The 26,447-nt window shown below is 50.7% G+C and overlaps 1 protein-coding gene across 4 annotated transcripts in view; it reads right to left on the reverse strand.

Annotated features, from left to right (window-relative positions):
- Positions 1-26,447, reverse strand: part of LGR6 (leucine rich repeat containing G protein-coupled receptor 6) — a 205,712-nt gene that overhangs the window by 136,495 nt on the left and 42,770 nt on the right. For 3 of the 4 annotated variants that reach the window (XM_073320016.1, XM_073320018.1, XM_073320017.1), the window contains exon 2: positions 6,368-6,439. In XM_073320016.1, the coding sequence (XP_073176117.1) occupies positions 6,368-6,439 (72 nt within the window). Of the gene's footprint in view, positions 1-6,367; positions 6,440-11,708; positions 11,793-26,447 lie in introns of those variants that run through there. The other variant, XM_073320019.1, reaches the window with a different exon arrangement.

Raw genomic sequence — 26,447 nt, forward strand, 5'->3', positions numbered from 1 at the left:
GCCTCACAGAGACGGATTACTGTTTTGTGGAGCCCTAGGCCAGAACAAGTGGGGGCCCCTCCCCACCCCCATCCGCCCCCAGCTTCCCCATGCTCCTGCCAGGGAGTGGGGTCAGGGCATGGGGGCTTCCCACGCTCCCTGGTAAGAGCAGCAGGTGGGCAGGAAGAGCGGCACAAGCCCCAGTGCCCTAACCCCACTTCCTGGCACGAGTTCTGGGCAGGCAGGCGGAGTGGGTTGGGGCGCAGGGTGCCCATTTTTCCAAGGCCCCCCAGTTGGCCAGGTCCCCTGGGTCTGGGCCCCATTGGCCCAGTGGCTAATCTGCCACTGATGCCATGTTCGGGGCAGCATGTGCAGGAGAGATGGTCTGGAACTGGAATTTCTGCTCCTCAGGAAATTCTGACATTATTCTACTCAGAATGAAAAGCCAAAACTAAAAAACATTCTGACATGTTTATTTTGATATTATAATTTATTAGATACATTACGGTAGTGCCTAGGTGCCCCAGTCATGCACTAGGACCCCATTGTGCTAGGCACTGTACATTATTTATTAGGTGTATTATGGTAGCACCTTGGAGCCCAGTCCTAGACCTAGAACCCAATGTTCTAGGTGTTGTACAGACACAGAACAAAAAGATAGGCCCTGCCCCAAGAAAACACCATCTAGGTCTGTCAAGGTTCCTTCCCCACTCTGAACTCTATGGTACAGATGTGGGGACCTGCATGAAAACCTCCCAAACTTAATTTTACCAGCTTAGGTTAAAACTTCCCCAAGGTACAAACTATTTTACCCTTGGACTTCCACTGCCACCACCAAACATTTATCTGGGTTTATTTTTATAAGGAAAGCGTCGTTTGGAAACATCTTTCTCCCCAAAATCCTCCCAACCCTTGCACCCCACTTCCTGGGGAAGGTTTGGTAAAAATCCTCACCAATTTGCATAGGTGACCACAGACCCAAACCCTTGGATCTTAGAACAATGAAAAAAGCATTCAGTTTCCTTACAAGAAGGCTTTTAATAGAAGTAAAAAAGAATCACCTCTGTAAAATCAGGATGGTGAATATCTTACAGGGTAATTAGATTCAAAACATAGAGAACCCCTCTAGGCAAAACCTTAAGTTACAAAAAAGACACCCAGACAGGAATATTCATTCTATTCAGCACAGCTATTTTCTCAGCCATTTAAAGAAATCATAATCTAACACATACCTAGCTAGATTACTTACTAAGTTCTAAGACTCCATTCCTGTTCTGTCCCCAGCAAAAGCATCACACAGACAGACCCAGACCCTTTGTTTTTCTCCTTCCTCCCAACTTCAGAAAGTATCTTGTCTCCTCATTGGTCATTTTGGTCATGTGCCAGCAAGGTTACCTTTAGCTTCTTAACCCTTTACAGGTGAAAGGATTTTTCCTCTGGCCAGGAGGGATTTTAAAGGTGATTACCCTTCCCTTTATATTTATGACAAGGTCTAAGACAAAAGACGACAGATGGAGACACATGGACTGACAGGGGAGTATAAGGAAACAAGGACACAAGGCCAGTGAGTGTGACAGGCAGTGACCCAACAGTCAGTGCATCAGATTGGAACTCAGAACTCCTGGGTTCTATTCCCAGCTCCACCACTGACGACTCACTGGGCAAATTGATCCTCTTCTCTGGCTCTCAATTTATCCATATGCAAAATGGGGCGCATACTACTGGCTTGCCCCACATGAGATCCTGGGGTGAAAGCAGCTCTAGAAACGCAAAGGATGATAGTGTTGAAATGTTTCATTTCAACTTGTATAGTCTAATTAAATATTCCAAACCCCACACATACCACATATTTAGAGATACAACATTATATCGTATATCAGCATGATGCAATATTAAAATTAATATTTTAGTATCACATACAAGTGTTTCAATTTCTATGAAGCTGTCTTTTTTTTTTTTTACAGTAAACTCTTCTGACACAACTTTTTTCAATTTATTTGAGCATGAGCTTTCGTGAGCTACAGCTCACTTCATCAGATGTTTACCGTGGAAACTGCAGCAGACTTTATATACACACAGAAATCATGAAACGGTAAACATCTGATGAAGTGAGCTGTAGCTCACGAAAGCTCATGCTCAAATAAATTGGTTAGTCTCTAAGGTGCCACAAGTACTCCTTTTCTTTTTGCGAATACAGACTAACACGGCTGTTCCTCTGAAACCTGTCATTATGCAAGGCACTGCATTTAGCCGTATGGAGTGGAAATCTATCAACTGCATGAAGAAACTTGTACAGATACAGACAGACATCATCTTCCTTTCCAAATGCAAACAGATGGACATCGTACCAAAAGGACTGAAGGTCAAAAATCCATTACAATCTACATACCACACAGACTATGCTGACAGCTTGTGCCTCACGCTCTCAAAGAAACTGCGGAATCACCTGATCAAGATCCTCTACAGCAAACAGGGAAAGATTAAGAATGAGCTCTCAAAAATGGATACTCTCATAAAGAACCAACCTTCCACACAAACTTCCTCGTGGCTGGATTTTACTAAAACTAGACAAGCCATTTACAACGCACACTTTGCTTCTCTACAAAAGAAAAAAGACACTAAACTTTCTAAACTACTACATGCTACAAGGGGCCACAGCAATGGTTCCCTCACCCCACCTAGCAATATTGTTAACCTATCCAACTATACTCTCAGCCCAGCAGAAGCAGCTGTTCTATCTCGGGGCCTCTCCTTCTGCCCCTCCACCCCCACGAACATGATACAGTTCTGTGGTGACCTAGAATCCTATTTTCGACGTCTCCGTCTCAAGGAATATTTCCAAAATACCTCTGAACAACATACTAATCCACAGAGGTCTCCCTGCCAACACTACAGAAAGAGGGATTCTAGATGGACTCCTCCTGAAGGTCGAAACAGCAGACTGGACTTCTACATAGAGTGCTTCCGCCGACGTGCACGGGCTGAAATTGTGGAAAAGCAGCATCACTTGCCCCATAACCTCAGCCATGCGGAACGCAATGCCATCCACAGCCTCAGAAACAACTCTGACATCATAATCAAAAAGGCTGACAAAGGAGGTGCTGTTGTCATCATGAATAGGTCGGAATATGAACAAGAGGCTGCTCGGCAGCTCTCCAACACGAGTTTCTACAAGCCATTACCCTATGATCCCACTGAGAGTTACCAAAAGCAACTACAGCATTTGCTCAAGAAACTTCCTGAAAAAGCACAAGATCAAATCCGCACAGACACACCCCTGGAACCCCGACCTGGGATATTCTATCTACTACCCAAGATCCATAAACCTGGAAATCCTGGGCGCCCCATCATCTCAGGCATTGGCACCCTGACAGCAGGATTGTCTGGCTATGTAGACTCCCTCCTCAGGCCCTACGCTACCAGCACTCCCAGCTACCTTCGAGACACCACTGACTTCCTGAGGAAACTTCAATCCATCGGTGATCTTCCTGATAACACCATCCTGGCTACTATGGATGTAGAAGCCCTCTACACCAACATTCCACACAAAGATGGACTACAAGCCGTCAAGAACACTATCCCCGATAATGTCACGGCTAACCTGGTGGCTGAACTTTGTGACTTTGTCCTTACCCATAACTATTTCACATTTGGGGACAATGTATACCTTCAGATCAGCGGCACTGCTATGGGTACCCGCATGGCCCCACAGTATGCCAACATTTTTATGGCTGATTTAGAACAACGCTTCCTCAGCTCTCGTCCCCTAAAGCCCCTACTCTACTTGCGCTATATTGATGACATCTTCATCATCTGGACCCATGGAAAAGAAGCCCTTGAGGAATTCCACCATGATTTCAACAATTTCCATCCCACCACCAACCTCAGCCTGGTCCAGTCCACACAAGAGATCCACTTCCTGGACACTACAGTGCTAATAAACAATGGCCACATAAACACCACCCTATACCGTAAACCTACTGACCGCTATTCCTACCTGCATGCCTCCAGCTTTCACCCTGACCACACCACACGATCCATCGTCTACAGCCAAGCTCTGCGATACAACCGCATTTGCTCCAACCCCTCAGACAGAGACAAACACCTACAAGATCTCTGTCAAGCTTTCTTACAACTACAATACCCACCTGCAGAAGTAAAGAAACAGATTGATAGAGCCAGAAGAGTTCCCAGAAGTTACCTACTACAGGACAGGCCTAACAAAGAAAATAACAGAACGCCACTAGCCGTCACCTTCAGCCCCCAACTAAAACCCCTCCAACGCATTATTAAGGATCTACAACCTATCCTAAAGGATGACCCAACACTCTCACAAGTCTTGGGAGACAGGCCAGTCCTTGCCTACAGACAGCCCCGCAACCTGAAGCAAATACTCACCAACAACCACATACCACACAACAGAACCACTAACCCAGGAACTTATCCTTGCAACAAAGCCCGTTGCCAATTGTGCCCACATATCTATTCAGGGGACACCATCACAGGGCCTAATAACATCAGCCACACTATCAGAGGCTCGTTCACCTGCACATCCACCAATGTGATCTATGCCATCATGTGCCAGCAATGCCCCTCTGCCATGTACATTGGTCAAACTGGACAGTCTCTACGTAAAAGAATAAATGGACACAAATCAGATGTCAAGAATTATAACATTCATAAACCAGTCGGAGAACACTTCAATCTCTCTGGTCACGCAATCACAGACATGAAGGTCGCTATCTTAAAACAAAAAAACTTCAAATCCAGACTCCAGCGAGAAACTGCTGAATTGGAATTCATTTGCAAATTGGATACTATTAATTTAGGCTTAAATAGAGACTGGGAGTGGCTAAGTCATTATGCAAGGTAGCCTGTTTCCTCTTGTTTTTTCCTACCCCCCCCCCCCCAGATGTTCTGGTTTAACTTGGATTTAAACCTGGAGAATGGTCAGTTTAGATGAGCTATTACCAGCAGGAGAGTGAGTTTGTGTGTGTATGGGGGTGGGGGGGATGTGAGAAAACCTTGATCTATGCAGGAAATAGCCCGACTTGATTATGTAAAGAGTTGTCACTTTGGATGGGCTAGCACCAGCAGGAGAGTGAATTTGTGTGGGGGGGTGGAGGGTGAGAAAACCTGGATTTGTGCTGGAAATGGCCCACCTGTTGATCACTTTAGATAAGCTATTACCAGCAGGACAGTGGGGTGGGAGGAGGTATTGTTTCATGATTTCTGTGTGTATATAAAGTCTGCTGCAGTTTCCACGGTAAACATCTGATGAAGTGAGCTGTAGCTCACGAAAGCTCATGCTCAAATAAATTGGTTAGTCTCTAAGGTGCCACAAGTACTCCTTTTCTTTTTGCGAATACAGACTAACACGGCTGTTCCTCTGAAACTTTTTTCAATCAGCTCTAATATTTGGCCTGCTCCAAGCAGCCATGGCATCAGGACAAAACCATAGAGGCCTCTTCCATGGTCAAGCGATATTGTGCGCTATTTTCTCAGGGTGAAATTCACCCCCAGGCAAAGGGCTGTCCCCTTATGCCCTATTTTCAGGGGTTACATGGAATTTAAGTTGCTCCTAATGCTGGTGTTTTGCACTAGGGTAAACGATAGCCTTTCAGACCAGGCTACCATCTCCAGCCAGGCCAGGTGTGTCACTGGCACGTGGCCTCATTTTGTTATTTTGCTGGCGTCACTGATATTCCAGTGCACACGTAATCAGAGTGCCAGGTCGGGTGGGTGTAGGGTAGGAGCTAGGGGTGTGGTTTCCCTGCTCAGGTGCACCTATTCGTGCTCGCCCTCATCACACGCCAAGTGTAGGCATAGCCACAGAGAGCAAGCTGCCATTCACACTGCCGTATAACAGGAGCCCCCTGCCTTTGGTGCAAAATCAGATTTTTCCTGAATTCCACGGCCTACTTACACCGCCTCAATTGCAGCACTTACACGTGCCTCTTCAAAGTTGCACCCCACCGGCCCACGTACAAGTAGTGAGGATATCCCCACGTCTCCAGAAGCTGAAACAGTAAACAGCCTGTCCAGCAGTGTGAGCAGTTACTGCTTTGCTCTGGGACAGGGGAGCCCCTGATGCTCCTCTCATGTTGATTTCACATCTACTGCAATGTCTGCTGCCAACTCCTGATTTCCATCAGCGTGAGAGGAGAATGTAACAACTAGTGCAACTCAGCATGGAATTAATTCATCACTGCACGAAGCCACTGCATCTGTTGTAATACTCTCACCTCCCCTAGGGACATGGGACCTGATTCCCCTCTTGCATTTTAGCTCCACTGAGGTCACTTTGGCTCCCTTCCCAAGCCACAGCCCTCTCCACCACATGCCGCCCCAGAACGAGCTATGCTCGGTGCAGTCGTGCCGTACTTACAGCTCCTCCAGGAAGCGCAGGTGCTGGAATGGCCTGGGTTGCAGCTCGCTAATGTTGTTCATGCTCAGATCACTAAAGGAGAAGAAAGATAGAAGTCGCTGATCAGTTATTTTTGGGGGCTCGCCTGGCATAAACCACTCCCTGCTCTGCTGGCTGGGCTCTGGCGAGGGAGGATACGCCCTTGTCAACGGCATCTCAGCTCTAACATGGCAAGCAGAAAAAAACTCCCAGGCTCTGGGGGAAAATATCAGTGCACAAAGCAGGATGAAAGATGTAATCAAAATAATTAATACTATATTCTTCTAGCGCATCTTTCATCTGAGCATCTCAAGCATCAGCAGGTTTATGAAGCTTCCCATCAGCCCCGTAAGTGTTATTACCCCACTTCGGGAAACCCAGGCACTGAGCGGTTTGGAATATTATTTCTTTAGACCCAGTAGTGTCCTGTTCTAGCCATTATCCACACTGCTCCCTGCAGGGGGATCTCGTCCAGGGCAGCAGTACACACCTGCCCTGCAGAGGTGATAGCGAGTTGTTGAAGAGGGAATGGGTCTTGGCTTGCTCTGAACTGTTAACAGCCAGGCAAAGGGTCATGATGAAGACTGCAGGGCCTGGAATTTGCTCCAAACCTGGTTGCAAAGTCCATGTCCTACTTTATACACAGGTTTGGAAGGATTGGCTTGTAATCGGTCAACGTCAGTAAATGTCGATTTCCCCGCACAAAAACAGATGAAAAAAATATTTCCATCAATAACAACCAAAATTTACAGAGAAGTAAAGTAAGAAAAATGCAACGTGAGGACTAATTAGAGCTTGTTTTAATGCTATTTACTTGGCATATTTTGACCTGTGATGTTGACTACACATGTTTCAATGGTTATAAAACTTTAACTTTTCGAATCCCAGTGTTTATTGTCATTAAATAATTGTCTGAACCCCCCCTCATAATTTCCTACAACTGTGAAAATCAGTAAATACTGAAAAGCTGCTAAAATATCAATATTATCTATTGAAATTATAAACCAATAAAAATAAAAGTTGAATTCTGCCAAGCCTATTTGAAGAAATACTGAAGAAAACCGCTTCAGATTTGGCTTTTTTCTAGTTCTGTGGCTTCTGGCTGAGGCCCCATTTAGTATCTGTTTAATATCTAACACATTCACTCTCAGGAGACCAGATACTTCATTGGAAAGTGCCGGCTTTGACTGACTTCCATCTCCAACCTTTATAACCTACTAGTCCATCATGTGTCGACCATACAATTAACAGTAACAAAACCCCGTGTGCTATTCCATAGATCAAGAGTAAATTTGTGGCTAAAACTCTACACCAGGAGCTCCTAGACATTCTCCCTTCAGGAAATCAGCAAGGGCAGTGAGTTAGCAGGAACTGATGAAAGGAACAGGCAGGTATGGCTGTGGCTCCATAAAACTGCGCCTGTCCTGGAGGGAGGGAGGGCCAGCTTCCCAGTGCCGTTCCATGGAATCGGCTTGGCAGGGCAGCCCATGCCCAGGGTGCCGATGGAATTAGAAGGATCTGGGCAGGTACAGCTGTGAATAGGAGGTAGATGCACAGCTGTGCTACTGAAGCCTGGCTGGAAAGTCCCCCCCCCCCCAATGCCCAGGTCTGTGATCACTGCCATCGTGACCAACACACTGGCATTATAACTGGGGACTTCCGGAGCTAAAAGCAGAAGCTGCTACAGCTTGAACTAAAGCGTCAAGGCTCCCTCGCTGTGTGGTGACAGACTCACATCCCCTATGGATCTGGGACACTCTCACATATCAAGGGGAGCAGGCATCAGGCCCTGGCTGTTAGGGCCGGTCAACAAATTTCCATCTAAACTTTTTTTTGATGGGAAATTGGACTTTTGACCAAATACTTTTTTTTCCTTTTTGGGTGGAAGAAAAAGGGCTTTCTCATAGGAAAACTCAGCATTCTGTGGTTTTTCAGCCAAAATGTAGGTAGGTTTTCAGCTGAAAACTATCCAAAACTGGAAACAAAAATGGCTGGAACTGAAAAATATTTGGGTTTGGGGCCCTGAAAAATTTCAGTTTTTGGATGGAAAAAAAATAATCAAATTTTTCTCCTTAATAAAGTTTTCCCTTGTTTTATACACAGATTTGGTGCTTGTTAAGAGCAGCCAGTGGAGGTCTGTCTGTAGTTTTTCCCTAGCGGTTAGGCTTGAGCCAGTGATGTTTTGTAAATTTTAAAAGGAAACCCTTTTTGTTGCCAAAAACAACTGGCAGAAGGGTTACACTTGGACCAATGGATAGGACACTAGACTGGCAATCAAGACTGCTGGGTCCTTTTCCCAGCTCTACCATTGATTTAGGCTACATTTTTCAAAAGGTTTCAGAGTAGCAGCCGTGTTAGTCTGTATTCGCAAAAAGAAAAGGCGTACTTGTGGCACCTTAGAGACTAACCAATTTATTTGAGCATAAGCTTTCGTGAGCTACAGCTCACTTCATCACTTTCAAAAGCTGACTCTGTTTTTTGATGTCCATCTTGAAACACCTAATGTATAATTTTTGGAGGAAGAGACTCATCAGACCGCTCATCGCTGGGGCATTCCTGCTTTTATTTATTATTTGGATTAGAATAGTGTCAAGATTGGGGTCACATTGTACTGGGCACTGTACAAACATATAGTGAAAGAGAGCCCCTGCCTTCCTTACAGTTTAAATGGATGAGAGAGACAAACGGTAAGTGGGGAAACAGAGGCACAGAGTGGTGAAGAGATTTGCCCAAGGTCACATGGTAGGTCAGTGGCAGAGCGAGGAATAGGCTCCAGGTCCCATCCCAGTGCCTTATCACTTAGACTGTCCTCCACTGACATCAATGGAGTCACAGCAGAGATGAATCTGACCTCACCGTTATTTCAGCAGAAGTGCTAGAGACCAGCTCCACTCACATAGGCACCTGGTGGCAGATGCTGTGGTCCTCCTGTTCCCTTTCCCCCACTAACTATTGAGCGCCAGTCTCTTCACACAGAACCTTAAATGAAGCCTGAAATCATCTCTTTGGCCCCAGCCCATCTAGTCTGGCTCTAAACCAAAATGCCACAGTTGAGTGAAACACATTCCTGGAATTGCCAGCTCAATCTCCCGTCCAGGAACCTTCCTTCCCCCCAACCCTGCTTTTGAAGGCAGATCCCAAGAGCTTTTGAAATCTTCCACACGCCCCTCACAGCTGACTCTTGCCAATCCCCAAGAGCTTCACTTACCTGGCCTCGTGCGGTTACACTGATCAAGATTTCAAGAAAAACAAATCTAAATATTCACCTTAACCGCTCCCGAAACTTGTATACACAGGAAAATGGAGCCACTGTTCATGGAAGCGTGATTCAGAGAGTCAGGACTCATAACTTATCTGGCCCCCCAGGGGTAACTTAATATATTTACTTTGATGTCACTCTCCTTTCACAAACAAGCCCTTGCCCTATTAGCTGGCGCAGAAAAGCAGAAATAAACTAGAGGGTGCTACTCTCCTCCTACCCCCTGACCCCATGCCTCCCTGCCCCAGATACACTGCTAAGACCATGGACAATGGGCTGGATCTGTTCCTACCAGAAAGACACCAAGGTTTTTTAAAGCAGTGATGCCATCAGTAGGGCAAAGAGATTGCCTCATTGGCATGAGTTTCCTCTTCTCTCTAGGATCTCTAACGAAGGGTGAATTCTTGTAGCAACCGGAGCACTCTGAATGGCAGAGCTGGAGCCAGGCAGACGCTCTAGGAGTGCGGAACGAGACGCCAAAGGAGTCGGTTATAAAACTGGGCACAGGAGACCAAACCCAAGCCTGGTGTAAGCCCTCACTAGTCCCGAGGGGAGTTGCACATGCTTCCCCCACAGGTGATTTTGGCCCCCAATGTTGAAAGAAGCTGCAATGTGAGGACCTGCAAATATGGAGTTTGTGTCCACCGCAGCCACCAAGTCTGTCCTGAGGGCTTCCTAGGAGGCCAGCCACGGGAGAGTCTACAGCCTGGTCCCGCATGTGTGCAGCTGAATCACGTAACTCTCTGGCAGGTGTGTTTGCTTCCCCTTGCAAGCCGCATGGGCAAACACAGGGGCGTGCACTGTGCTGGGAAAAATCACGCACATGTTGCTGAGCCACGGGAACCATCTTCTCCTCCAGGGTCATTTCTATGTAACAGGCCGGTGAAGAGTCCAGAGCCGGGTCTGAACTACAGACCCAGATCCAAACATTGCTTGGAGGAAGCTTGGGTGGATCCACACGGGCCCCTCTTTGTAAAATGGGCAGAGCCAACCCCTACGATCCAACCCTGGGGCCTGGGCATCCCCTGGGATGTTTCCTCTCCAGTGCACAGTTTGGCAAAGCTCAGAAGGGCTGGAGGTTGAGCCAGGGCTCGGCCTCGGAGTTCAGTCAAACCTTTGGGGCTGAGGAGGGTTATTGTTGTACAGGGACATGGCTGGATGCTCCTGTCTGAGCTGCAAGCAGGCGGCCCTCACAGACAGGTCAGCATGAGGAGTGGTAAGGGAATTGGGGAAATCCTAAACCCAGCATACCCCTTTCACCGGCCTGTGGGGAACAGCTCAGAGGTCGCAAACTCTTTCTTTGCACAGAGCTGCAGCACCTTCCCCTGCCCTCTCCTTTGCCACGTCGCCCCTTTCCCACTCCAGCCTCTGCCTTAGCTCACGCCCCCACCCCCATGTGCCTGCTGACTGCCCTCCTCTGACTGCCCACTCCCCTTCTGTCTCCTGATCATGGGCACATAGTTCTGGCTCCACCCTGCTTCACCCCACTCCTGACCCCCCTGCTCCTCCCCACGCCTTCTTCTCCCCCATCCAGCCCCGATTTTCCCATCACTTTTGAGGCCCTGTTAGGACTGTCTAGCCCCATACAGACCGTCTAGATGACTGGAGTGCTGGCCCCAGACATCTCGGCATGAGGCTGAGGGGCTGGGACAGATTTTATAGCCTCATACAGTGCCCAGGAGGGAGGTAAATAAATGACTCCCTGCTTCCAGCCAGCACAGGTCCGGTGCAGGTGCTGTACGGCTTGGCCGATCCAAGCCCCGCAGCCGATTCAAGACGCTCCCAGAGCATGGCCAGGAGATGCCTTGCTTTGCAGACTCAGATGGAGCTGTCTACAGCTGGGTGAGATCGTTGTGTGGGGGTAAATTCCAGGCTTGAGTCCGTGGCATGCTGAAGGACTTTGTTAGGCCCATGTCCTCCCAGGCTGGTGAGGGCTAGTGGGGGAGAACTGGCCCATTGCTGGAGGTTGTTAGCAGCCCCCAGGGAGTCTGGCCATTGCTCAGAATCCAGCATCCCATTCGGGGGTAAGGCTCTCTGGGCAGGTTGGAGTGAGAGAAAACTCACAGTATCTCCCTGTCCAGTGTCCGTCTGGGAAACTCCAAACAGCTGATACAGCCCACAGCCGAGCGAGCCTCCCACCGCTCCTTTCCATGCTGCTTGCCTGGATTGCTGCTCTGGGTGCATGGGGGGAAAGCTGGTTCTGCAGGACCACTACTGCCCCATGCGAGCAAGTGGGCAGAGAAGGGGCAAAGGGAGAGGGGGCGGAGCCTTGACTTTGCCCCGCCCCCTTCACAGTGGCAGAGCTGGCAGATCATGGGGGATAAAGTAAACCAAAGAAAACAAAATGAGGCAGCTAACCAAGCCTGGCGATTGTGCCTTGTGGTTTGTTTCTAACAAGACCATCTGTCGGGAGAAACCTCCCGTGCACCAACTGGCCCCCTCTCAAGGCTGGCAGGCATTCCGGGTCTGCGAAGTCGCTCATTCTGGCTCTTTGGAAGCATTTTTGTGTGTGTGAAGAATTTCAGCAATGCAACCATTTTACATTCCCCAAAATAAGCGGCACTGCTCCCGAGGTCACTGCATGTTGGTTAATAAGATGCCAGTCTCACCCGCCACTTCGTCCCAAAGGCCCGCGCAGCCCACTGCTCCCGGGCTGTGCGCTCCAGTGTTTCCTTGGAGAAGAGCCCTTGATGTGAATTCCCACAAATCTTCCCTTTGGCTTGAGGCCAGCGGACCCCAAGCCCCATGGGGTAGATTCACCCTGGGGGTAACTCGATGAAAATCAGATCCACTCCACTGGGGTGTTCAGAGGTGCTACATGAAGGGGTGTGAGCGAAGCTGAGAGAACCGAAGTGAGCAAAGGGTACATCTACACTGCAGCTGGGAGGCCAGGATACAACAAAATTTTTGGAAAGAGGGGGGCCAAAGCTCCCCCTCTCCTGCCCTGCACCCAGTTCCCCACATTCCCCTCTGCTGCCCCCACACCCAGCCCCCAGATCTCCCCCTGCTGCTCCCCATACCCAGACCTGAGCTCCCTCAGGCTGCCTGGGCACCCAAACCCGCACTCTCCCCCCTGCTCCATGCACACTCCCCTCCTGCTGCCCCACACCCATCCAGCTCCAAGCTCTCCCTCCCCACATTGCCCCACACCCGGCTCTGTGCTCTCCCTCTACATTACCCCACACCCTGCCCCACAGTCTCACCCCAGCGCCCAGCGGTCACCTGCCCCACACCCCGCGGTCTCCCTGCCCCCACACCGAGCCCCGTGGCCTCCCTGCCCCCACATCCAGCCCCACAGTCATCTGCCCCCACACCCAGCCCCGCGGACTCCCTGCCGCCACACCCAGCCCCTCAGTCTCCCCTAGGGAAGTGGTCAGGCAGAAGAAGAGCACCATCTTCAGGGGAGGGATAGCTCAGTGGTTTGAGCATTGGCCTGCTAAACCCAGGGTTGTGAGTTCAATCCTTGAGGGGGCCACTTAGGGATCTGGGGTAAAAATTGGGGATTGGTCCTGCTTTCAGCAGAGGGTTGGACCTCTTGAGATCCCTTCCAACCATGATATTCTATGTTTCTAACCCTAGCAGGGACAGGCAGTCCTGGGAGCCCCAGAGCCCATCCTCCTCCTGCATCTTCACTTCCCCAGGAAGCACCAACAGCCGAAATCCAACCCTCCCACCCTTCCTAGGAGGTGCCTGGTGTCCCCTGCTCTGTTTCTCCCTGTGGGCTGGGGTGCCCATAGGGGCCAGAAGGACTGCAAAAGTTGGGGTTGGGGGGAAAACAAATGCACAGGGTCACAACACCGCTCAAATTTGGCCCAGCTGCCTCTCCATCATGCCAGCTCCTGTCAAGGGTCAAAGGGGGGGAGGGCTTGGCCCCCTTGATTCCTCCCCTTGTTGTGCCCCTGCTGGGAGGTAGATGCACACACACTATTTCTGCTCAGGCTAGTACCTAAGACTAGCAAAGCGGCCGGGACTGCACGGGCAGGTGCTAGGCCTAGCTGCCCAAGCCTGTACCTAGGATCTTGGCCGGGGCTGTATTCTGGGCAGTTAGTGCATCCCGCTGCCCATGCCTCTGGGGCTGCGTGCTGCTGTTCTCAGCTGCTTCCTCGAGCCAAGCTAGCGGGGGTACGTCTACCCGAGCCGGGAATGCCACCGGCAGCTGCAACGTTGACATCCGCTGGTTCAAGTTTGCAGCCGCTGAGGGTGCGGCCGCTGGTGTGAACGGGAAGACAAGTCGCCGGACTGAAGTCAGTGACTTTGCACCGATGTTAAACCCAGCAGCACCGAGAGCAGAATCAGGCTTTTTTAAGAATACAAACCCACTAAAGAGTCTGTCATCGGGGCTGTTTCTGGGACACTGACTGTGATGTGTCTAAAAACCAAACCTGATGTGCAAGCACCAGGCCTTCCCCTCCATGAGTGCCCATCGAGCTACGCTGAAGTGACACCGATTTACACGAGCTGAGTAGCTGGCCCGCTGCAGTGCCATTATTACTGTTATTCATTAGGTGCATTATGGTAGTGGCAAGGAGCCCAAGTCATGGACTGGTCCCCCCATTGTGCAAGGCGCTGTACAAATACAGAACCCAAAGTGCCAACAATCACCAGTACAAGACGAGACAAGAGATGAGTACAGGCAGATGGGGGAACACAAGGAAACTGGAAGACAATCCTGGTCAGGCCAGGGTTTCAGCACACCAGCCGTTGCCAGGTGTTTTGCAGGCATCCCGGCAGAGCAGAGAGCTCTGAGGAGGGAGCTGCAGTAGAACAAGGGGGCGGCTTTGCGGCTGTTTATGGGGCATGCGAGGGGCAGTGTGGGAGAAAGCACGAAGGTGCCTGGCTGAAAACTTAACCAGTGGGCGATGGAGGTGGGAATCATGGGGTCGTCGGAGATGGGCGCTGACATTTCAATAGTGAATGAGAGGGGATAGGTCGGCGGGGGATGGGCCATGCGGGGTCCCCAGAGCGAAGACATCCAGACAGAGAGGGAGATCCACACTGGAGATGTTTAAAGGCGACCCTGAGCCTTGCAGTGCATTGACTGGGCACTGCACTCAACCCCAGGTCGAAACAGCCCCAACTGGGCAGTCCTGGAGGAAAGGCAGCTTTGCAGAGCACTTCATTCAAAGCCCTGTGACAGCTGGGTGGCCAGCATGTCACTCAGGACGGGATGTCGGGGCAGGGGCTGCACAAAGTGGCACGTGCCCCCTAGGAAACCTGTATAGTGAAGGAAGCAGACGTGGCATCAAGAGAATGCATCTCGAAGCAGCATTAACTCCTGTGAGGGGCTCTAGCCAGCCCTCCTGGGGCCCCCAGAATGCAGCTCTGCACCAGGAGAGCCAATGACTGAGGATTCGTGAGGCTGGGGGTGTGGGTTTCCCATGGACCACCAGCCTCTGCCCTACACCGCTGCTAGCTGCATGAAGCAGGGTGGTTAGAGGAAGGGGAAATTGCCCAAGCAATGGCCGTGTGGGACCGACTGGTTCCCAGAAGGGGATACACAGTGGCCCTGGGGCCAGATGCCCTTTCACTCATGCCGGGGTAAATGAGGAGCCCCCCAGCGTCCATGCAGTTACCCCTTTAGAAATCTGCTCTGAGAGGACAGTCAGGCCGCTGGGTCCCGACTGCTTTTAGAGGCGGGTGGTTCCCTGCAGCTGCTTGGGAGTGCTTGAAAGGGACGAATTGTCTCGTCTTCGCTGAAGAGATGCCCACTCTGTGGTCCTAGCCCAGCCTAACTCCACGACAGGAAGCAGGTACCTCTCTCCTGTTATTGATTATGGAGCTGTGATAGCAGGAGCTTTGGCTGCATCAAACGCTTTGCAAGTCAGTTCTCTGTCTACGCCACAAGCCAGTGATTGTCCAAAGGAGCTGGCTGAGGTCTCCCACGTCCAGCAATCTCTACTGGCTCCTGTCCCTACAAAGGGGGTGGGTGCCACATGACCATGTCGCCTGGTTGTTATTTGCGATGCTAGAAGGTTTCAAGGCCTGCCATTAAGTAGCTCTTTGCCCTGCAGATAATCCCATATCTTGTTAAAGCTGTTGGGTGCGCTAAGCACCCTTCTTTAAGGCTAATTGGGAGGGAGCAATTAAACTCCCCTGTATGTAGTGATAGCTGGTGACAACAGAAGCCACCACCCAACACAACAGGCTGTATTGCCAGGGGCCCAATGAGAAGCTAAATTGTGAGGGCTCAGAGGTTTAGTAGCAAATGCAGGGGTGAGGAGATTGATTGGCTGGAGCTGTGTGTGTTAGCCCTGAAAGCCAACAGCTAGCAGCTGTGAGAGCGAGCAGGGACAGAGGGGGCACGGGACTGGCCGAAGAGGCAGACTTGGAAACGATAAGCGAGGAAACTGCCTGCTGCTGTTTGTTTTCACTGCATTCGGGGGAACAGGACTTGGTGTGAAGACTTTGTAAATACACAGGATTGCACCAAAGACTTCAGTCCTCTTATCAATTTCTCCTAACAGAAACAACCCAGCAAGGCCCCCAGTATTAGTGAATCACTTGGGCCAAAGGGGCAATGATATTTTAATAGTGCCAGTTTTTCCAAAGAAATCCAGGCCAGATTTTCAGGGCTTCAGTTCCAGACCTGCTCCAATGGTCTATAAAATCATGACTGGTGCAGAGAAAGTAAATAAGGAAGTGTTATTTACTCCTTCTGATAAGATAAGAACTAGGGGTTGCCAAATGCAACTAATAGGCAGCAGGTTTCAAACACACAAAAGGAAGTATTACTTCACACAACACACAGTCAATCTGTGGAACTCCTCGCCAGAGGATGTTGTGAAGGCCAAGACTATGACAGAATTCAAAAAAGAACTAGATAAGTTCATGGAGGATAGGTCCATCAATGGCTATTTGCCAGGATGGGCAGGGATGGTGCCCTAGCCTCTGTTTGCCAGAAGCTGGGAATGGGATACAGGGGATGGATCACTTGATGATTACCTGTTCTGTTCATTCCCTCTGGGTCACCCGGCACTGGCCATTGTCGGAAGACAGGACACTGGGCTAGATGGACCTTTGGTCTGACCCAGTCTGGCCGTTCTTAAGTTCTTAATGCACTGAGCCCTTCTGAACATATAGCCCCGGCTGTGGGTGCTGAGCACTTGGAAATCAGTCCCACACAGGGTAGCTTTCCCAGCACCAAGGGGACTGAACAGAAGTTTCCAGTATGACTGAGGGGGGAGGCTAATGGGCTATAGCACCTGGGAGGAGGAGGAGGATGTTATTATTTAATTATTTGTACTGTGCTAGATGCTGTACAATATTGATTAGGTGTATTACAGTAGCGCCTAGGAGTCCCAGTCATGGACCTGAATCCCAGTGTGTCAGGGGCTGTACAGACACAGAACAAAACGACAGCCCGTCTCAAAGGCCTCTAACATTGGGCTCAATCCTGCAAGGGGCTGAGTTAGTGGGAGATGAGAGCCTTCAGCACCTTGGGACACCTCGTATTGATATGCAGTGAAAAGCAGGCCATAAATGATGGGTTTAAGAAGCTCCCAAGATCTCCCTATAATGATTCCTGGGTCTTCATGAAATTCCTGGGTGGCTCTGGCTGGACCCACCACCACTCGCAAAGAGGTAATTTGGCTTGGAGAGCTAGCTGAAATGTTTCCTGTTATAGTGACGAGCCCCACATGGGGAACCATATTACAAGTGGCCTCCGCAGAGAAACGGAGATGGGTGAGATCAAGCAAGAGAGCAAAGTTATCTCCAGTGCTCCAGGAGAAATTATTCAAGAAGGATGAAGATAAATTGGAGAGGGCTCAGAGAAGAGCCACAAGAATGATTAAAGGATTAGAAAATCTGCCTTATAGTGAGAGACTTAAGGAGCTCCATCTATTTAGTTTAACAAAGAGAATGTGAAGTGGTGACTTGACTGCAGTCTATAAGTACCTAGCCGTGGAACAAATATTTGATAGTGGACTTTTCAGTCTAGCAGAGAAAGGTCTAAGATGATCCAATGGCTGTAAATTGAGGCTTGACAAATTCAGACTAGAAATAAGGTGCACGTTGTTAACAGTGCGGGTAATTAACCCCTGGAACAATTTACCAAGAGTCCTGGTGGATTCTCCATTAATGACATTCTTAAATCAAGATTGGATGTTTTTCTAAAAGATCTGCTCTAGCTCAACCAGGAGTTACTCAGGGAAGTTCTGTGGCTTGTCTTATGCAGAAGATCAGACTAAGATGCGAGAGATCCTGAATCAGATAGATCAGGGATTTGAATTTGGGTCTCCCACATGCCAGGTGAGTGCTGGAAACCCATCCAGAGAACAGCTCAGGCTTAACCAAAAGAACCCTCACCAAACCCGTAAGAGCTTGGTCTGCCTGCTTTCACACTGAATTCATCACATAGATCTAGGGGCTGATTCACCAACATGCCGTGGTTTAGAGCTAGACAGGAACCACATTTTCCATTGAATGGAACTGCCAGGAATTCAAACGAGTTTTCTGTTCCGAAATGGAACAAAACCAAAACATTCTGAAATTTCGCATAAAACAAAATTCCAAATGCTTTTTGTTTGTCTGTTTCAGGTCAATACAAATATTTCATGTAGATAAACTCAAACTGCTTCCTTCCAATCCTGAGATTTCATTTGAATAATATAATATACATTTCAAAATGAAGTCGCTCCAAAATGAAAAATCGAAACATTGCATTGTGAAAATATTGTGTCCCCTGCCCCCCCCAATGGAATTTTGCCAAAATCAACAGGTGTCCATGAATAGTTTGTTTTGGCCAAGTGGCATTTTCTGCTGAAAACATGTTCGGCTGGAAATTCCCAACCAGCTCTGCTCTGGCCGCTTTGTGCCACTCGGGCTGAGCTGAGTTGAGGTCACTGAATCACTAGGAGCAGTGCAAAGCTCATGAGCTGAGATTCTCTGCTGCCCCCCGATGAAGCACTGCACAAAAAGGGACAACCCAGGGGGAAGGGGGGCAAAAGTGGCTTCCTTATTCTAAGGGGGCCACGACAGTCCCCAGCACAGGTGCCGACTTTCTCATTTCCCCAGAGGGGCTTAACCACCGGTCCGCCCCAGACCCCGTCCCCGCTCCACTCCTTCCCCCAAGGCCTCCCCCCTGCCCAACCTCTTCCCACCCCTGCCTCTTCCCACCCATTCCATCCCCTCCCCTGAGCATGCCGTGCCCTCACAGGAGCGCACTGGTGAAGCTGGATCATGGTTTCCAAGCCACGAGGGGAGAGGAACTGGGGCACTGTGAGGATGCTATTGGCAGGGTACATGCTTTGCCGGGTAAATATGGGTTGTTGGGTTTCTTTGTACATGTAGAGAGGAGGTGAAGGGAGCGCAGCTGTGAGTATTAACGGCAAGCTGGTCCAGTTTTACTCGCCTTTAGCTACTGCTCTTTGCAAGCTGTTTGCATGGCTATGAGGCAATTAGCCAATGTCATTATGAGAGCGCTCTCTGAAAGAGATGGTGGAACATCGATAAGTAGCGCGTTCATAGACACCGTGCCAGTAGATGGCACTCAAGAATACACAGCCTCCTTCCTAGGCTTTGGAGGACCAATAAAAGGACCAAATATGGTGCAGCTGGACAGCCAGACTCGTGCCAGCCCCCCGCCACACACACAATCAGCCTTCCCGTTAGACAGTGCCCCTGCAAAACGAATTTGCTTCTTGTGCCCATATAAGACAAGGGTGAGAACGGAGGGGGAAATCTGTACTAAGAAGCAATATTTAAACTCAAAGCATTTGTCATTGTAACAAGCAGCTTCTGTACTGATGTCCCATGTACTGATTTACTGCACAGCCAGCTGGCCAGCCGCTCCCTTCTCCTTCGGCACAGCCCTCATGGCGGCTTTCTTAAGTGCCCCTAGTTAATTAGGCCTAGATCCTCAAAGGGATTTAGGTGCCAAACACCTGTTCGTTTCAACTGGAGCTGGGAGTCTAAGTACTTTTGAGGATCTGGGCCCCATGGCACATCTGCCTAGAGCTGCCACTGTTCACCTGTCTCCTTTCACTGCTCCCATCACCAACCTTCAGACTCCTTGCCCCCCCCTCCCCCCCATCTGCTCCTGGGAATCCTGAGCTGCCCGTAGCCACGTTATTCCCTGTTCCCGCCAGCTTGCTTTCAGGAGCGCAGGCTCAGAGGCATGCGAGCGACCACAGCTGTTTGTGTAACATGGCCGATCCGTCCCTCTCCTTCGGGCGCTGGCAGCATGCTGCTGTTGCTGGTAGCCCCGGAGCCAGGCCCTGCCAAGGCGCCGGGGAATCAGCTGGCAGGAGATCAGAGGTGAGGTGCCGGCGGGTTTTGTGGAACATGGGCATTTGCTGCTTGCATGCTTCTACCTGTGGCAAAGCCACGCAGAGTCGGGGCCAGAGGCAGCCTGACCTTTCGTGCTATGTGTGGCCGAGCTGGGAACAATGAAGAAAAGGTGCCAGGGCTGGGTTTATAACTCCCAACTGCAACACACTTTCTCTGCATGAGCAGGCAATGGTGGCTTCTCTCGTGCCAGGGCTGGGGGTGGTAGGGCCAGACAGACAGACAGGAGGGGGCAGAGCACTGCAGGAAGGGCCTGTGTGCACAGAGAACGCTGGCCCAGACTCTCCGCTCCTGTATCCCGTATCCCATTCCTGGTGGGCACTAGGGGTACACCAGAATCCAGCCCCATGTCTTTGGGCTGGGCATGTCAAGAGGCACATACTAATCAGAAGGCTGGAAAGGGCTCTGCTGAAATGGATCTGGGGTAAACTGCAGGGTATTTTTCACACACATTAGATCAATGTATTTGTGCTGGCTTTGTCTGGTGATAACGGGTTTGGGGACCCTTTTGCCTGTAGATCGCTGTTCTGATTTGGGGCCAGATGGGGAGTGACAAGAAGCTTGATTCCAGCTGACAGCTGTTTAATGACCCACATGTGCAATGAGCTCGTGGGTCTCAGGTCAGCGTCCGCATCACCAAGACTATCACAATGGGCACTAATGACAGGTTTCAGAGTAGCAGCCATGTTCGTCTGTATCCACAAAAAGAAAAGGAGGACGTGTGGCACCTTGGAGACTAACAAATTTATCTGAGCATAAGCTTTCGTGAGCTACAGCTCACTTCATCGGATGCATGCATGTAGCTCACGAAAGCTTATGCTCAAATAAATTTGTTAGTCTCTAAGGTGCCACAAGTCCTCCTTTTCTTTTAATGGGCACTAAGTGGCTTTCCAGGCTGAGAGGCCGGGGGCTGAATAGCCCATGGAGATTGACCTTCCTGCTTCCCCCCAAAGCGGGGCCCCTCCAGGGAAGGGGTGAGGCATGTTAGCCTGGCAGCAGGCAGGAGTACCCAGGCAGCGCCAGAGCTGTGTAAATCGAGGTCTACACTCCAGGGTGGGCAGTCCAGCACCTTGTATCCCTTGAAAGGAAAAATAAAAACAGGACCCGCTGTCCCACCAGTGCTGATCCCTGGTTTGGCTCTAGCAGCTGGCTGAAAACGGTCCCCATACGTATCAGAGGCTAAAATACATATAGGGCATTTCTCTCCTGTTAGCCCTGCAGGCCCAGCCCAGCTCCGGTAGAGGCAGCTGGAGTGTATCCCCATTAGTCCCACGGCCTGGAGCCCATTCAGATAGGTAGGGAAACAGCATCAATTTATTTCAGAGCTGGATAAGCTGCACAGACTCCTGCGCTGGGCCTCCCAGAGCCCAGCCTAGAGTACCGGTCCTGCTGATCTCCATGCACAGGATCATCCCTCCAGACCATGTGCCCAGCTGGGGCTGCCGGGGATGGCAGATCCCAGCCCAGCAGGGGGAACTGGAGTGAGATCCCCAAACTCACGTCACACAGGTCCATCAGCTGGCCATGACCTTTGGTCACTCCCGGTCTGATCCACATCAGATCCAATGGCTTAGAGGAGGCTCTCAGGACCAGTCCCTCAGTGCTGTAGTGGAGCTGTCCTTTAAAGCTATAGTAATGCAGCCAGTGGGCTAAGGAGCCTCGTACCTGACATAGCATGTCTGGAGGCATTTTCTAAGGTTCCCGGAAAAACACTGAGATTTGTTGCCAAGAAAGGTTTATATGATCAGCTGCCAGCCCCTCTGTAGCACATGGTGTTACAGCTCCAGCAAGAGCAGAACCTGCTCCCCCGAAAAACGTGACAAGATTGAGGGTCAGAAGAAGACCAGGGGCTCCTGTTTCTTGCCTTCTGTCAGTCACCCCGGGGATTGCAGGCTGAGGTTAATTACCTACACTTAGCAGCCTCTTTGCAAACCTGGCTCTAACGCTGCTTTTCCAGCCGGACTCTGCAGGGACGCCAAGCTGCTGTTCAGACTTAGCCCTCCCTGAGGACACCTCATTCCACATTCCCCTGGCAGCTCTGCCTGGACCATTTTTGGGTCGGAGTTTTCCCACGTACTGATTTACTGTGCAGCCAGCCAGCCTGCAGCCAGGCACCGGCCCGGGGTGGAGGGGAAGACAGGGAATGGCGGCCTAGACTGACACAGATGCTGCTCCTGAGTTGCTCTCCGTGCATCAACAAGCCCTTGGATGGGTAACCAGTGACTGAGAAGGCTATGTGGAGGAGAAAGGCTCCATGGGCAGCACACCCACTGGGTGGAGCAGTAGGCTGGGAACCTCTGATTTATACCTAACGCTTCCACTGGCTCACTTTCTGGCCTTGGGTGAGCCACTTCCTTTCCCTGGGCCTCAGTTTCCCCATCCTTAAAATGGGGATGCTGTGGCAGTAAAGTATGCAAAGCGCCTGGAGATCCTTGGCTACGAGCCACTCTAATAAATAATCTTTCTATTTTTCTCACTTGGAAGGAAAATCACCCCCAGCTGTGACCATGTGATTCCTTTACCAGTGATCCAGGGGGTCATTATGGATTAGCAAATGCTGTGGAGTTGGTCCCGCCGCAGCATACTCAGAGCTACCCGAGAACTCAGCAGGGAGAGTATATGCAGGATCGTGGCCTCTAAACACGATTAACAAGCTAAATGTGTTGTACTTTGGGTGCACTGTTCTTTTCCCCACTGCCAGCAGGTAGGCGTTTGAACAAGGTCTCTGCTGCACCTTCCTTGGATCCTCCTCTCCACCCTTACTCCCGCTGCTGCAGACCCATGCGTTCTACCCCACCCCGAGAGACACAATTCACCCTTAACAAAGAGCAACAGGCTGAATATGGTCAGTAAGGCAGCAGGGCCTAATCGATGGAGCCCAGGGCTAGGTCTGAGCAGAGCTAAGTCCTACGCTCTGCTCTTCCACTGGCCTGTTGGATGATTCTGGGCAAGTCACTTTACAGCCCCGGGCCTCAGTTTCCCCATCTGTAAAGTGGGGATAAAGAACCTGACCCCCTTTGTGAAGCACTCTGAGATCTAATAAGCCAGGGAGGTGAAGGTCAGTTCCACCCAGCTAGATGAAACTGATCGTCAATGGACAATGAGGTTCTAGCTCCTTAGCAACCAACCTACTTGATGGGTTAAACAGATGCTCTCAGGGTGATGTGTGAAGCACTTCACGCTAATGGATACCAGAGCCCAATCCCGTAAGGAGCTGAGCACCCTGAGCTCTCACTGAAGTCATGGACAGTGGTGGGTGCTCAGCATATTACAAGATCAGGGCCATATACTCCAGGGGTGACAACCCCCCACTCCCCCACTCCCTTCACCCTGCCAGGATGGGGATCAGCAGGGATCCAAGATCTCTCTGGAGAGAGGCACAAGTCCCATGGTGGAGGATTTACATGGCAGTCTGCCTTTCCTGGCCAGCAATGCTATCGTTGTGAACAGGCACGGATCGGTGCTCTCTCTTTCTTGCCATTGTGCTGGGCAACAGGATCCTGGGAGGCCAAGACAATGACCACCCGAGTCCAAAGCAGATCCTGAATGCAGAGGGGGACAGGGGACGGAGCTCCAATCTCACTCCCTGCCCAGTCTCCACGCCTCCAACACACTCGCTCGCTTTTGGGAGCAGATTTTTAGCAGAGCTCTGCACAGCATGTGCTGCGTGACCCATATTGTGCAGGGGTCTCTGGGTTCACAGGGCCCTGCGAGAAGAGGAATGTAAAAAGGTGGGGGAATAATAAGGGATCCCCCCCCGGCATATTTCAGAACAGGAACGAAACCAACGCGCTAACCTCAGGAGAGAAGACACAGCGACAGTGCAGCAAGCCAGCGGGTTACCGGAGAGGCAGCGATCGGTAACCCTAATGCTAACCTGGGCTGTACAAAGAACAGTCGGCCTCAGCAGAGAAGACAAGGACTGGCGATGCGGTGAAAGCACCTTTCCCGGGAGGTGGCCCGTCTAGCACATCAGCAGGACAAACTGCACAGCCGGTGCCTGCTCCACGTGCAGAGGACGGCAGGCTCTAGGGCTGTCCACCAGCCCCATTTCAGCTTCCTAAAATCTCCTATTTTAAGGGACTCTCTCCACCTTCTCCTATGGCGGGTGCCCCCTTGCCCTGGACGGTCAGTAGCTTCAGAGGGGAAGAGAGCACTGTGACAGACGCAATAACCTGAATCAACCCTATGGAAGTAAGAAACTTTCTTGAACGAGAGTTAATCCCTTTGGGGTCCATTGCATTAAAAAGACACTGCCCCAGTAGCATGTGACTCCTCTAGGAGGAGGGGGATGCTGATGAAGTTCCTCTGTCATCAGCCTTCTGAAGCCACCCCCAGAGAGGCACCATGTACTGGTTCAAACTGCATTCTCCAGGACCCAACAGACAAAGAAAGGGGGTTTGGATAGATAGCCTGGTTTTTAAGTGGCTCAGGGCCTTTTTCCTGATCCAGCAAATGGACCAGACCCCTGGTCCACAGCAGGCCCAAATCCTTGGGGAAGGTTCGGAAGGACTCGGCCTGTCAAGGGCCCATAAGACTGTGCTTGTTCTGAGCTGATGCAGTGATAAACCTGTGACCACCAAGGAAACCCTGTGGGTGGGGTGTTGAGGGTCAGCTCCCGACAGATCCCATGTTGCAATTGGGGTGATCTCTGGTCAGGTTATTAACATGCAGGTAGGTTCTTTTATTTTATGTTTCCTCTGTAGTGCTTTCACTGGGAGAATAAACCAGGCTTGCCTACAGAGTGCTGTGGGGTAGCTGAGAACTGCAGCAATTACACCTGTTAACCGTTTCGAAGGAGAAGGCTAGCAGGTGTGCTTGCGCAGCGTGTCTCTGGGAATAACACAGTGAAGGCAAGGAACCACGCAGCCTGGAAGTGCCCCGGCCAGTAGGGAGTGAGATGCGAGTCTCTACCCAACAAAGGCAGCAGCTGGGGAGCAAGAGGTCTGAGAGCAGGTGCCTGAGCTGGGCCACTGCAGGGAAATCGAGATGCCCTGACCTGTGACCATCACATTAGAGATGGGCCCAACCCTTGCATCCAAGCACACTCAGACTTTGGGTATCACCTGGACCACCCGGAGCTGACATACCCGCAGCGCTGCAGACTCACCGTCAAGGGGCGTAGAAAGAAATCAAATAACCTGCCGTCTGCTTGAAACCCTGCGTAGCCAGGAAGGGCGAGGTTTGCCAAAGTGCTCAGAACCCACCGAGCTGAGATCTTCGGAACCCCTGGCCCATGCCGGCCGGTAACTGCCCCCGGGAGAGCCATTTGCTACAAAGCAACAATCCCGGAACATGCACTCTTCGCAAGGCAGCAACGATCGCGGCCCTGCTAAGAGCAAAGTGGCAATTGGCCTGCTCAAACGTGCATTGGCCCGCTGCATAATACGGGCCATCTAATTTGTACCACCAGAAAGTACAGAAGGACTTAGAGAACATCGGTTTCACTGCAGTGAACTCCACTGGGGTCAGTGTGGTTACTCCTGATTTACACCCGGGCAAGGGAGATCAGAATCAAGCTGTTTGCCCATACAGGGTCAGGGCCTTGGCATGTTCCCCTCTCCTGAGGCGGTTGTTTGTTCGTGATGCTGGGCTTTTGTTGTTTTTATTGTTTGGTAGTGGCTGGGTTTTTTTAGAAAGTAGCGTTTAACCAGCATTTATTGCAGTGCGATGTCTTTCCAAACTAAATGTAGCAGGGGCCAAAATATGCATCCCAAATGAGCACTTCTGGGGGGCTGTTTTTCCAAGCCAGGACACGGCGTCCCCTGGCCCTCCCTGCCAGATCTCAGCCTGACACTGCTCTCGAGAGATTGTGCAGAAGTTTATAGAGACATTTGCTTCCAAAAAGATGTAATTATTACCAGGACTTTGCTTCATTTCCAGACAGAGGCCCACATCACAGGCATGTGTGTCCCGCACACATGCACATCCCACCCACATTCATACATGACTGGTACCTGCTCATGTGCCCCCCACACATCCCTTGCACACATGCTCTGCTCCTCTGCCTACTGCACATGTGTGTCCCGCACACGTATCACACTCATATGTGTCCCACGCATGGATCAGGCAGGGCTGCCTATGGAGTGCTTCACGTCTGCGCTGGATGTGTCATTCTGGGCTTTGGCCCGGCTCGCTGGGAGTGGTATTGGGCCCCACATGCGTGAGGAGTCTCTGGTACGATTCCGTCCCTCTTACTGGAAGGGGAGGCCCAGAGTAGATGCTGCCGTTTCTGGGGAATGTGGTGAGATGAGATGTGGGAGGGGAGGTGTCATCATAACTGATCACTTGCCGTGTCTTCTGTCGCCACCTCCTTCCCCACTCCATATTTCTTTAATGCCTTCCTTCCCCGTCCCCCTTCTACTGCCCAGATTTCCCCACATGCCTATAGGCCAGGCTGGATCACTTAGCAGCAGGCCATTGGAGCACCAGTCTCTCTAGCCTCCTGCGTTCTGTACACATGGAGGCCACACCACCGAAAGTCCTGAGATGGCAGAGGTCTCACCCTGAGCAATT

This window comes from Lepidochelys kempii, chromosome 21 (assembly GCF_965140265.1).
Source record: "Lepidochelys kempii isolate rLepKem1 chromosome 21, rLepKem1.hap2, whole genome shotgun sequence".
Taxonomy (NCBI): Eukaryota; Metazoa; Chordata; order Testudines; family Cheloniidae; genus Lepidochelys; species Lepidochelys kempii.